Source organism: Dryobates pubescens, chromosome 8, assembly GCF_014839835.1.
Source record: "Dryobates pubescens isolate bDryPub1 chromosome 8, bDryPub1.pri, whole genome shotgun sequence".
Taxonomy (NCBI): Eukaryota; Metazoa; Chordata; class Aves; order Piciformes; family Picidae; genus Dryobates; species Dryobates pubescens.
This window is the reverse complement of record NC_071619.1, coordinates 33,145,245-33,157,712: the sequence shown is the minus strand read 5'-3', so window position 1 is coordinate 33,157,712 and position 12,468 is coordinate 33,145,245. Positions and strand designations below refer to the sequence as shown.

Sequence of the window (12,468 nt, the reverse complement as noted above, 5' to 3'; positions counted from 1 at the left end):
TTCCCACTCCTCCTCACCTGTTCTGTTTGGATTAGATCACAGAGCTTTACAGAAGAAGGAAACTGAAACAAATGAAACTGTTGAGAATACCCAAAAGCTTTTAAAGGAAGTCCAACTTACAAACTCATCATACTGTTACTTCTGTAATTTGTGTACTAAGCTTTTAAAGGAAGTCCAACTTACAAACTCATCATACTGTTACTTCTGTAATTTGTGTACTATATTTAGTGGCTAGCATTTACAGTGACATTCAAGTCCAGATCAGGTCCCAGAAAGAAGAGGACAATTAAGGCTGGGATTACTTACTTCAGATAGAAATCAATGATGACATCATTAAGAAACTCTCCATACTCTAAGCACTCTAGGTCTTCTCTTGTGACTCCCAGTCCTCCTTTTGCAGGTGGGGGTGGATAAACAATTAAACTGGAAAACACAGGTCATGTTATAACAGTGACCAATTGTGTTTTACACAACATTCTTCTTAAAATGGCTGTTCCATAGGTAAAAGATTTTCTAGAAAACCCATTAGAAGTGATAGTCCTCAGAACTGTTGACTGACTCAAAAGTCCTTCAGTATTTCTTACTCCAATGGTTAAGTGTTACAAAAGAAATATTAATGGATTGACAGATTAGAGTAGGTTGGATGAGACCCTCAAAGGTCATCTGGTCCAACCCAGCAGTTTGTTTATGCCAGCAGTTTGTTTATTCAATTTGTTTTCACCTTCTCAATGGTATGAAATATACTTACTTCTTAACTGTTCCAATTTCTTTCACTTCTTTCCATTCTTCATTCAGTGGAGAGGACAAAGAGATAGAGTAGCAACCACTATTTTGCTTATTTGCAAGTGCATAACTGGGCCTGATCACTTTTGGGTTTGATCCCTAGTAGAAAAAAATCCAAACAGTAACAACAGTAAAATGCATTATGTAGCTTGATATGTAAAACACGATACACAAACCCCAAGCCTGGAGCCCACAGGAGTACCCTGCATCCCTGAACAGAAATCTTGCTGGAGAGTAGAAGCATAAACAGCAGTATTTAGTCAAGTGTGCCAGTGCTGACATAATGGAAATGTTGCCCCATTTAGAATGATCACAGTTCTTCACCTACTCATAACCTCTCTCTAAGCCTTATTCAAGCAACTGATGCAGAACTGATTTTGGAGAGGAAACAAGGACCTGAAAGGATGAAGACAAGCATCAGACCAGGAGCTGTGTATGCTTGGAAGGTTTGAAAATCCAGTTGATAACAATACACGTAAAAATGATACACATTTGAGCTGACTGGCTCAATTTCTAAGCTCCCAGTTTCCCAGCCAGATTGATTTGTTCTCCCTGTGTTTTTTACTGAGGCACAAACATGTAATTTATGAAGTAAGAGTTACATGGGCTTGGGTTGAAACATTTATTCCTCAGAGGGAGTGTCTTAACATATTAACTTGCACAGTTAATCTCCCCAGCAGCCTTTGGAATCATTTAGCATTTGCAAGTTCTGGAGGAAATCCCTTGCAGGAAATCCCTGTGGTTCTCATCATGCCCAACCATGACTCAACCAAAAGCTTCAGCATTTTCCACTTACAAGTTCTATCACCTATCTCTCTGTGGACTCAATCTAGTTTGCTGGAAGTCTCACCCCACTTGTAAGAGAGAAATACCAAACATGACTGTGAATGCCAACAGAAGGTGCTGAATCAAGCAACATCTGCACACTAACCTGAACTGCAGGCTCATGAGTATCTGAGGTATTCCTTTTTGACATGTATTGCTTCAACAGATCCTTATTGTACCTCATGAAAGAGCTTTCTTCAGGAGAAAGGTCTTTAAACAAGGGTATTGCTTCCTTCAAAGACATAAACTCAGGGAGATCTGGTGCTCTGTTCTTCTTGCTCACAACTGTAATCAACTCAGTCAGTCTGTCTTCTTCACTTTCTGTGAGCAGTTGGGACAGTTCAAGAAATACAAATTCACTAGATTTGGCTGGAAAAAAGGAGAGTGGAGAGTCTTAACTATAATGCTATGGGACAAAATCTTGTCTGCACATTCACAAAGGAGCATAGAGAGACAATAACAGGAGTGGAAGCTCAAAGAATACACTGTCAGGTTCATCACAGGGGCTATCAGTCCACCAAGAAGAAGCCCAAAGGAGCATAGAGGAACAATGGTATGCAGGAAGCAGAATTAAGGATCTGGAGGAAGGGACACCTAGTCTGTGCCCTTCCTAGGAGAGCCTCAGTCCCAAGGCCCAGGCCTGAAACCCATGAAGCACCTTTTGGACTGAGGAGGGGTTGTTGCTGGCATGCAGGGGAAGAGCATTTTGCAATTGCACAGGATTTATTGTAGGATCTTTAGGGGAAGAACAAAAAGGGAGGCAAAGAGGTATTTAGGTAATTTATGGAGGAACAAGTGTGAGGAAGTAGAGGGCAAAGGTTGCATAAAAAGGGCCAGTTGTATCTAAATATTCTGCTGGCTATGCCCTGTGCATCAATCAGCACAGCCTGTCCTGTCTTCTTAATCAATTCCTTTCTAACTTTCTCCTGGGTGAGGGACCCTTTTCAAAGTGTATGTGCATGAGGCTCTGAAGTCAGCAACTGGAGTGAGTGCATGATTGCTACCAAAGACCAAGTCAAACTAGGCAAACAGGTAAACTTGTCTGGAGGGTGAGCAGATCTCTAATGTATAGCTATACCTGGGAAACTAAGGATGAGAGCACAGTGGGGTCAAGCTTTTGGGATCAGGGAAGTACTGGCTGTGTGCCTGCCATGCATGATTATCAACAGCTTGCACTGGACTGGAAACAATGGGATCCAGGGCTAGGAACTGGGCAGACAGTGTCTGAGTCCATCTTGCACACATGTGTATGTATATATATATGTGTGTATATATATATATATATATATATATACACACACAGACACTGTTATATATAGATATACATACATAAATGTATTATCTCACTAGTGGGCCTCCATCCTGCTCATCTTCTATCAGCAGGACATACATAAATGTATTATCTCACTAGTGGACCTCTATCCTGCTCATCTTCTATCAGCAGCATGAAGCTCTGTTGGCATGAGTGCAATGTGTCTGTGTTATCTGTGTGACCAGCTTGCATGGTCTTTTCCAAGCAAAACAGTTCCATGATTCTACTAAATAGTAGTGGGCTTGACTCATATGACATTAGGCTTTTTCTTCCAAATATGAGTATAGTAAGGCATTTTAAAACAGCAAAAGTGACCAACTCATCTTAAACCAGGCCTTCCTCAGTATTCCAGATGTACAACTGTAAAATAACCCTTTACTGACATGTATACATGAGACTTTTTCATTGCATTTAAGGAAAGAAAGTACTCACATGGCTTGCTGATAAATGACTTTCCTATTTGGGTTTCAATCCTCTCTACATAATCCACAGACAACCAAAGGAAAATTATCATTGTTGAAGAACAGCCACCATCAATTCTCCACAAGCCAAACCTTCTAAGATCCAGAGTATCCACTCCCAGCTTAATTTTCTTATTAAGAGCCGCTGCAGAAAACAGGATTTAGAATAAGCATACCTTTCACAGCCAGGGATAAATTCACACATTTCATAGCAATGACATGCTAAGATGCAAGTATGATCAGAGGGTATTAAAATAGCACTTGCAGAAATGTGTTGAGAATTTACTACTTAGATCAGTCACATCAAACTATGTGTAACAAAGTTACCAAATTCTAACATCAAATGCAGGATTCTTCATGAAAAAAATAAATGTGCTTTTGCTCATAATCATCACAATACCTAAAGACACTGAAAAAATATTGCAGATCATGAATTCCCAGTCAGTCTAATTCAGAGCTGCTCTTTTCCTGCGTGAGAAGCAACACCTCTTTAGGAAAAGGACTGAATTTACAGTTCTATTCCTCTTAGATTTTGTCAACTCATACATTGTTTTCTTTGCTAAACCTCAGGTTCTAAAACCCTAATCTGAAAAGATTAATATTTCACCTCAAAAACATGTGTAGTCACATTTACTATAGTTCAAGACTTAATAGAACAGAATAAACCAGGTTGGAAGAGACCTTCAAGATCATCGTGTCCAACCTATCAACCAATCCAACCCACCTAATCAATTAAACCATGGCACCAAGCACCCCATCAAGTCTCCTCAATATATGAAGGAAAACATGTGTAGTCACATTTACTATAGTTCAAGACTTAATATATGAAGGAATGTGGGAGGCAAGGCCATGAAAACTACACATTCACCTTAAAAGCACAAGAAGCTGCTAAGTTATGAATGCATCTTATTTATTACTATTAATGCTTTTATTTATGGACAAAAATGGAAATCTTAAAATGGTGTAACTGTATGTATGCTAGAAACTATTCATACCATGAATGCATTCTGTTTTAATGCAGTACTTTGAAGATAGATTAAGAGAAGACTAAAGAAACAAGTTTTCTTACCCTGAAATGGGATTGTAATACACTTGGTCGTGAACTGAAATAAGATTAAAACCAGGTAAATTAGTTTGCTCTTTACAAATTGATTAAAACAAAGCAAGAATTTGTATTCATCTGCACATCTTTCCTTGCTTGTAGCAGGGCTACAAAACATTCCAGTTAGCTTTTCTACTGACAGCAATCCAAATGTAGACAGCAATCAACTAACGTGCTCCATCCTGTAGCCACACCAATTTCGTCTGACAACAATGAAAGCTCAGTGCTTCCTTGTTAAGTACCACTAGCTCTGCTTAGCCAGAATTCAACTTCAAAACCCCACCATAATAAAAATGACTTACCCCAGCAGGATCTGTTGATAGCCATTTAAATTTTCCAATGTATAGACTATCAAATTTAACATCCAGTGCTGGCTTCAGCTGTTTTCTAGGTGTGCTTCCAGAAGGCGAGCTGATATGACACTTATCTTCAACTGATTCTGCTAAAATCTGGAGGAGGGGAAAGACTGTATTCACCATAGGGCTTTAAATGGAGTATTTCCCTCCTGTACCCTTATCATAGTATCATAGTATCAGTCAGGGTTGGAAGGGACCACAAGGATCATCTAGTTCCAACCCCCCTGCCATGGGCAGGGACACCCCATACTAGATCAGGCTGGCCAGAACCTCATCCAGCCTGGTCTTAAACACCTCCAGGGGCAGGGCCTCAACCACCTCCCTGAACAACCCATTCCAGTAGCTTTCTTTTCATGTTATTAAGAATTCACTCCCAAAGCCACTTCCAAATAAAAATCCCATCATACAAAGCTGTAAATGTTAGCACAATCATGACTGACAACATCCTTAAGGGTTTAACAATATCTTCTTCCTACATTTAAAGTTCCTATTGCACAGACATAACCTGTGCTCTTTACTAATCTAGAGCCAAGTGAAAAACTCAAACAACTGAGCAAGAAAAAAATGCTCCTCTAGAGATATCAGAGGTATAGGATCCAGTTCAATACTTAAGATCAAAATGATGCACCTCTGAGAAAAGGAAACATTGGCTCTTCTGACTTGGCTCAGGATGACAGAAATAAACAAAACCCAGGTCAAAGCAAGCAGCACAAAGGTAACCAAGTCCAAAACAGAGCAACAGCCTTTATGGCTAGTTTTAGATACAAATTCTACTGCTAGCCACACAGGATAGGGAACTTTACCCTATCGCTCTCAAAGAAAATCCTTGAACTTCTCCATGCACCAAATTACAACAGAAGGCTGAATGACAAGAAACTACTGACTTGAATCGACCAATACAAAACATTGTGTGCAAATAAAACACCCTTTCAGAGAGATGTCTTCACCATATCCACCTCTAGTTTGGGTTACTGTTTGATCCCTCTTGTTCTGTAATATTAAGCATTTCCAAATGTCTATTTGCCAAATAGGGCATGCATTTTATATTGCAAGGCACTGCAGCTTCAGAGACAGAGATCTTCTCTGATGACTGTGAAATAAAGTACTGCAGCTATGGCTTGCTGCTGGGACTAATCATATCTGCTCTAAGCATTTCACATTTGTCCTAACACAGAGGAAAAAACAAACATGGGAGAAATAAGTTGGCATAACAACACACAGGCCAAAACTGCACTACCATCTCTGTGTGAGTTTCCATCTCATCTTCCAATGGCTTTCCTGAGGTGCAGAGTTCAGGCTGCTGGTCTGTTTCCTTACTGTCAGTGACATTGTCCTGCAGCAGCTTTGAGTGCTTGGGTTCAGAAGATCCATCTTCATCATCACTGGAGAGGACAACTAAAGAGATAAAAAGAAACACACATACACTACAACATCCAGACTTGAGAATATCTCAATCACTGTGGATTTCAGATGAGCAAACAAATCTCCTCTTGCAGGATGTAGCATCAAAGTAAATCACAGGAAACAGCCAAGGTCTGTGTGAAACAGCTGCTTTCTACCTTTCTTAACACTTTTTACCCAAGATCAGGTTGGATTTGATGATCTTGGAGGTCTCTTCCAACTTTGGTGATACTGTGATCCTCCAAATTATCTGACTATTAAAAGAAACAGGCCACATCATAGCTTCATAATTTCAAATATTTTTTTCTCAGTTTAAGAATAATTTAAAAGTACAACCTTGATTTCCAGCACATAAGGATTGGAATTTTTACTTCCTGCTGCCTCTCCTGTTTCTCAAGTGTGAGACCCTCTACACTCCAGTAGAGGATACCAGCACTAGGTGCTGCTCTTTAACCTGCACACTGCATTACAAACAACATGATCTCTGGCTTCAATCTTCCATTCCATATGTTTCACTGAGTTCTCCCAGTAACTAAGTGTACCAACAGCAACTGTCAGCAGCACAGATCCAGTACATACTTGGGTCAACTGAAACAAGTTGCCGATTACCCCTGCAGAGTCTGTTCCGCAGCTTGGTCAGGTACTGTGATGCATCCATCTCCAGTTTCCTGATGGTACTAACTCGAGGAGAAATCCCATCTTCACTGGTTGCAGAAAGCTGCTTCTCTGACAAAGCTCTGGGAGGAGTCTCTGAGGCCGGTTCCTTTGTGCAGCTGTAAGCAGGACTCAAGTAGTTGTGGTTGGAAGTGTCTTTAAGGTCACTTTCTGGTGACTGTGGAACACCATCTGGCACCAGAATTATATCAAATCTGTGACGTTTTTCATCCTCACAGGGTATTCTGCAGCTAGAAGACTGACTTGAATTCAGTCTTTGCTCTTTCTAGAAAGCAGGAATCAGAGACAGGATGTAAGTTGTGTGGTGTGTGTGTGTGGTGTGCTAAGTTTTTTTCCTGACATTTCTATGATGGTTCAAATCAGTGAGCACTAAGACACAGCTCTGTGATACACATAATAACTATAGCTTAATGCAGCTGCATTTAGAGCTCAAGTTGGGGTAACTTCTCCCTCCTCATATTCCAAATGTTATTACCTAAAGAGACAACCTTTTAAAAGTCTGCTATAAACCCAAGTCAAACTAAACAAGCAACTGTTTCTCATTTTTAGCAGATTTCTGTCTACCACTGAAAGACCAATCATTAAGTGATGCTCATCGCTTTGTAAATGTGTGGCTTGGTCAGCTGGGTGAATAGGACTCAGCAACTATCCAGTATCTGAAGGGGGCCTACAGGGTGACAGGTTGGACTTGATATTCCCTGAGGTCTTTTTCAACCTTATTGATAAGAAAGATGGTAAGGGACTTTTTAGGGTGTCAGGTAATGATAGCATTGGGGGAATGGAGCAGAACTAGAAGCAGGTAGATTCAGATTGGATGTTAGGAAAAAGCTCTTCCCCATGAGGGTGGTGAGACGCTGGAAGAGGTTGCCCAGGGAGGTGGTGAAAGTCTCATCCCTGGAAGTTTTTAAGGCCAAGCTGGATGTGGCTCTGGGCAACCTGATCTAGGGGAAAGTGTACCTGCCAATGGCAGGGGGGCTAGAACTAGATGATCCTTGAGGTGCCTTCCAACCCTGACAATTCTGTGATTCTATGAACTACCTACTTCTGTGGGGGTTTAATCAGAAGGTATTTGAATGCTTGTATATAAACCACAGTGTGTGCTTGGCTGATTGATTCCCTTTGCTGGTTTTTGGGGGTGGTTGGGAAGTTGTTGGGGGGGTTTTGTGTTGTTTTTGTGTGTGTGTTTTGGTTTTTTGTTTTAGTTTAGTTGTTTGGTTTTGTTTGTTCAGAATTTGCACTGGTTAGGCCGCACCTCGAGTACTGTGTCCAGTTCTGGGCCCCTCAGTTTAGGAAGGATGTTGACTTGCTGGAACGAGTCCAGAGAAGAGCAACAAAGTTGGTGAGGGGTTTGGAACACAAGCCCTACGAGGAGAGGCTGAGGGAGCTGGGGTTGCTTAGCCTGGAGAAGAGGAGACTGAGGGGTGACCTTATTACTCTCTACAACTACCTGAAGGGAGGTTGTAGACAGACGGATGTTGGTGTCTTCTCCCAGGCAGCCAGTACCAGAACAAGAGGACACAGTCTCAGGCTGCGCCAGGGGAGGTTCAGGCTAGATGTTAGGAAAAAGTTCTATACAGAAAGAGTGATTGCCCATTGGAATGGGCTGCCTGGGGAGGTGGTGGAGTCGCCATCACTGGAGGTTTTCAGGAGGAGACTTGATGGGGTGCTTGGTGCTGTGGGTTAGTTGTTTGGGTGGTGTTTGATTGGTTGATGGGTTGGACACAATGATCTTGAAGGTCTCTTCCAACCTGGTTTATTCTATGTATTCTATGTATTCTAATTTGTTTACACTTAACTGTTTGTTTTGTGGTTAGGAGTTTTTTTGTGTGTCTGTTTGTTTTAGGTCATTTGTTTGTCCCCCAGATCTTAATGTCTTAATGACAGATAAGAATAAAACTTTAGGGAAGTGTGCAACAGACTGAGGGGGGAGAAAGATGACAACTGCAAGATTTCAATAGTCCTAGGCATATTTTGTAATTTTTTAATCAAAATCTAATTAGTTCAATCTGTGAAAGAAGCTTCACTTCAGTAACTAGATGCCTTATTTCCCAAATTGTTTTACTCCACACTCCTGGCCAAAGGCAACACTGCCATTCACCTCTCACAGCCTTTCTGCTACAAGTATATCCTGAGGTTGTGGACAGAAGAACACACACTCATTCTTCTTGATGCACAACTGAACTACTTGTCCTCCAGAGGTGAAACAGTATGCCTAGGTACCCTATAGTATAGTTATTTTTGGATGTTGCTGCTGCTGAAGGGTATGTGCGTGTGTGTATATGTGTATATATATGTGTTGTGTATATGTACACAAACATATATATGTAACTTACAAAGGGTAGAAGTGATTTTTCTGGAGCCTGTGTGTTACAATCATCAGAAATATGGCTACTAGATTTTCTTTTTCTTTTCTCAGAATCACAAGAGCTTGACTGCTTCTGTCTGAGAGAGGTGCTGTTCACGTTTCTGCTTGTCTTTTCTAATTCATCACAGGTCTTGTTTTCTGTGTCAGAAAAAAAAAGAAGAAAAGTGATTTAATGGGTTATGCTTAAAAAAAACTCTGACATTTCTGCATATTAGATATGTCTTAAATAAAATGTATGGAAGCAGATACCTTTCTTCCCTTTTTCAGTTGTATGTGGCTGCCAAAATATATTCCCTAAAATAATTCAGGATTATTCTTGCACAATTAGTTAAGGGTATAATCAAATCCATAGCTCCTTTACAAGTAAGAATTAGCAGCCCATACTCAACAGTCCTTCTTTTATCTTCTGTTGGAGGCAATAGTCCCAGGAAGAGTGATTGGCCATTGGAATGGGCTGCCCAGGGAGGCAGTGGAAGTGTTTAAAAAGAGACTGGATGAGGCACTTAGTGCCATGATTTAGTTGATTAGATGGTGTTGGGTGATAGTTTGGACTTGACGATCTCAAAGGTCTTTTCCAACCTGGTCAATTCAATTAAATTCAACTCCTATTCTATTCTATTCTATTCTATTCTATTCTATTCTATTCTATTCTACTCTACTCTACTCTACTCTACTCTACTCTTATTCTACTCTATTCTTATTCTACTCTATTCCTTCTATATGCAAATATTACTAACTAGTGTTAAAAAGTGAGTACCTTCTCCCTGGAGACTCAGCAGAGCTCTCACCATTTCCAGCAGTCAATACAAATACTGTCAGATAGCATGAACATTTTATCAGGGTCACAAAATATTTGAACATTCTTAATGTATTACACTCTTGAGAACAAGACTTCTAATAAACTCAGGTTTACAATGGTGCAGTGAGGTTTCCCTCATTTTCCTTTTTCTTCCACAGATCTGATTCACCAGGGCTTTATTCTCTTATTTTCAAACAGCTATTTCACCATATCTGTAAACCCCTGCATTTTAAGGGAACACATACACTGTGTGCAGCACCTATTTTATTTCTGTCTTCTCTTCATAATACCAGACTAAAAAAGAACATTTCCCAATGCTCTCTAAAATGCATATTTGGCTATCAGACTATTGCTCACTACAAACCTTTCTTCTGGAGCTCCCGTCTTCTTAAAGTGACAGCGTTGTTTTCTGGTTCCTTAGAAGCCTTAGTCAATTTACACAGATCATCATCTGTCTTTCTCTGGTATTGCTCAGACCTGTAACAATTAATAATAACTGTAACTTATTTTGAATTTTGGAAGAATACTGAATAAAAGCCCCAACAGGAGCAGGAGTCAGTTAGACCACAAGCTCAGATTAATTCAGTTTGGATGCTTCTAAAAGACTCAATGTACAAAAAATCTGGCATGACTGACATCAGACACTGAAATATTATTTTATAAAGCAGGACTGCAGCAAGAACACACAACTAGGGAAAAGGAAAAAAAAGGGAGGGGAAGGGGAGAAGGAAAAAAACACAAGAGGGCAGTCACTTGAGTGCATCCTTGCCTTTGTTATGAGTACAGTGGGAATGAGGCAATATAGTGTATTTTTATTTCAGGTTTAAAACTGCTAGTAAAATCCACTGAGTAAGTTGCTTCAAGAAGAAAAGATCTGAAATAGAAATTCTTGCCCAAAAGGGCATGAAAAGGTATCTCTGAAAGAAGTGAAGGAGTCAGGACACGAACGAGTTAAAAACAGAAAAGGATTACAGTACAAGAAACTAGGAAATTATAGGTATCCAGTTGAGTTTGTAGTTTTATCCTAAAACAAGGACATGCAATAAAGGAATCATTTGGGGTTTCAAATTTTGTTTGCTTTTTTCACAATCTAAGGGAGTGCATTCAGAAAGTACTGACAGACTCAACAGTATGACACCCTCACATTTCACATTTGATCTTTTAAACCTACTCCCAGTTTCTCTGGAGGCTAGTTACAGCTGACAAAAGTCTATACAGCTATTTGGTTTTTAGTGTGTGCATTAGGATAACACAGTTTATGTTCCTGTGATGTTATCTTACATTAACTTCATTACATTCATTACACAAGACTTATCCACTGAAAATTTATCAGGGTTAGAGGACAAAAGAAATTAACCTTCATGATCTCAGCTTCATTTTCTATGAGTGTACTTTCTGAATGCATTCAGAAGATTCATTCATTTCTGAATGCATTCAGAAAGTACTGACAGACTCAACAGTATGACACCCTCACATTTCACATTTGATCTTTTAAACCTACTCCCAGTTTCTCTGGAGGCTAGTTACAGCTGACAAAAGTCTATACAGCTATTTGGTTTCTAGTGTGTGCATTAGGATAACATAGTTTACGTTCCTGTGATGTTTTCTTGCATTAACTTAATTACATTCATTACACAAGACTGAAAATGTATCAGGGTTAGAGGACAAAAGAAATTAACCTTCATGATCTCAGCTTCATTTTCTGTGAGTCTACTTTCTGAATGCATTCAGAAAGTACTGACAGACTCAACAGTATGACACCCTCACATTTCACATTTGATCTTTTAAACCTACTCCCAGTTTCTCTGGAGGCTAGTTACAGCTGACAAAAGCCTACATAACTGTTTGCCTTCTAGTGTGTGCATTAGGATAACATAGTTTATGTTCCTGTGATGCTTTCTTGCATTAGCTTAATTACATTCATTACACAAGACTCTGAAAATGTATCAGGGTTAGAGGACAAAAGAAATTAACCTTCATGATCTCTGCTTCATTTTCTGTGAGAGCTGCAAAATTATTGAACAAAACAAACCAAAACCAAATCCACACCACCACCCCAACAACGGCAGCAAAAATAAACAAACAAAACCAACCAAACAAAAACCCCCACAAGAACAACTGAAAAAAAAATAACCCAAGATTTCACAGATAAAGCAATTGTATGCTGCTCTGGAAAATTTGATCCACTACTGCTTTTGTCACCTCACATAATTCAAAGGGATTTTGTGTTCATTCTTTTATAATGTGCCTAACTCAGAATGTCACAGTTTCAAATTTGCAAAGGGCTAAGTGATCAGCCCAATGACTGAAATCACTGACAGCTGGCTTGTAAAGAACATCACCAAACATGGGAAAGAACATGATTGTCATCTCTAGCTTGGACACTATC

At 39.8% G+C, this 12,468-nt stretch overlaps 1 protein-coding gene across 1 annotated transcript in view; it reads right to left on the bottom strand.

Annotated features, from left to right (window-relative positions):
• Positions 1 to 12,468, bottom strand: part of SENP7 (SUMO specific peptidase 7) — a 40,347-nt gene that overhangs the window by 9,121 nt on the left and 18,758 nt on the right. The window contains exons 6-15 of the mRNA XM_009896997.2: positions 10,444 to 10,556; positions 9,249 to 9,418; positions 6,820 to 7,180; positions 6,077 to 6,234; positions 4,786 to 4,932; positions 4,451 to 4,484; positions 3,353 to 3,526; positions 1,715 to 1,977; positions 749 to 882; positions 307 to 423 (exon numbers count right to left, since the gene is read on the bottom strand). Of these exons, the coding sequence (XP_009895299.2) occupies positions 307 to 423; positions 749 to 882; positions 1,715 to 1,977; positions 3,353 to 3,526; positions 4,451 to 4,484; positions 4,786 to 4,932; positions 6,077 to 6,234; positions 6,820 to 7,180; positions 9,249 to 9,418; positions 10,444 to 10,556 (1,671 nt within the window). The remainder of the gene's footprint in view (positions 1 to 306; positions 424 to 748; positions 883 to 1,714; positions 1,978 to 3,352; positions 3,527 to 4,450; positions 4,485 to 4,785; positions 4,933 to 6,076; positions 6,235 to 6,819; positions 7,181 to 9,248; positions 9,419 to 10,443; positions 10,557 to 12,468) is intronic.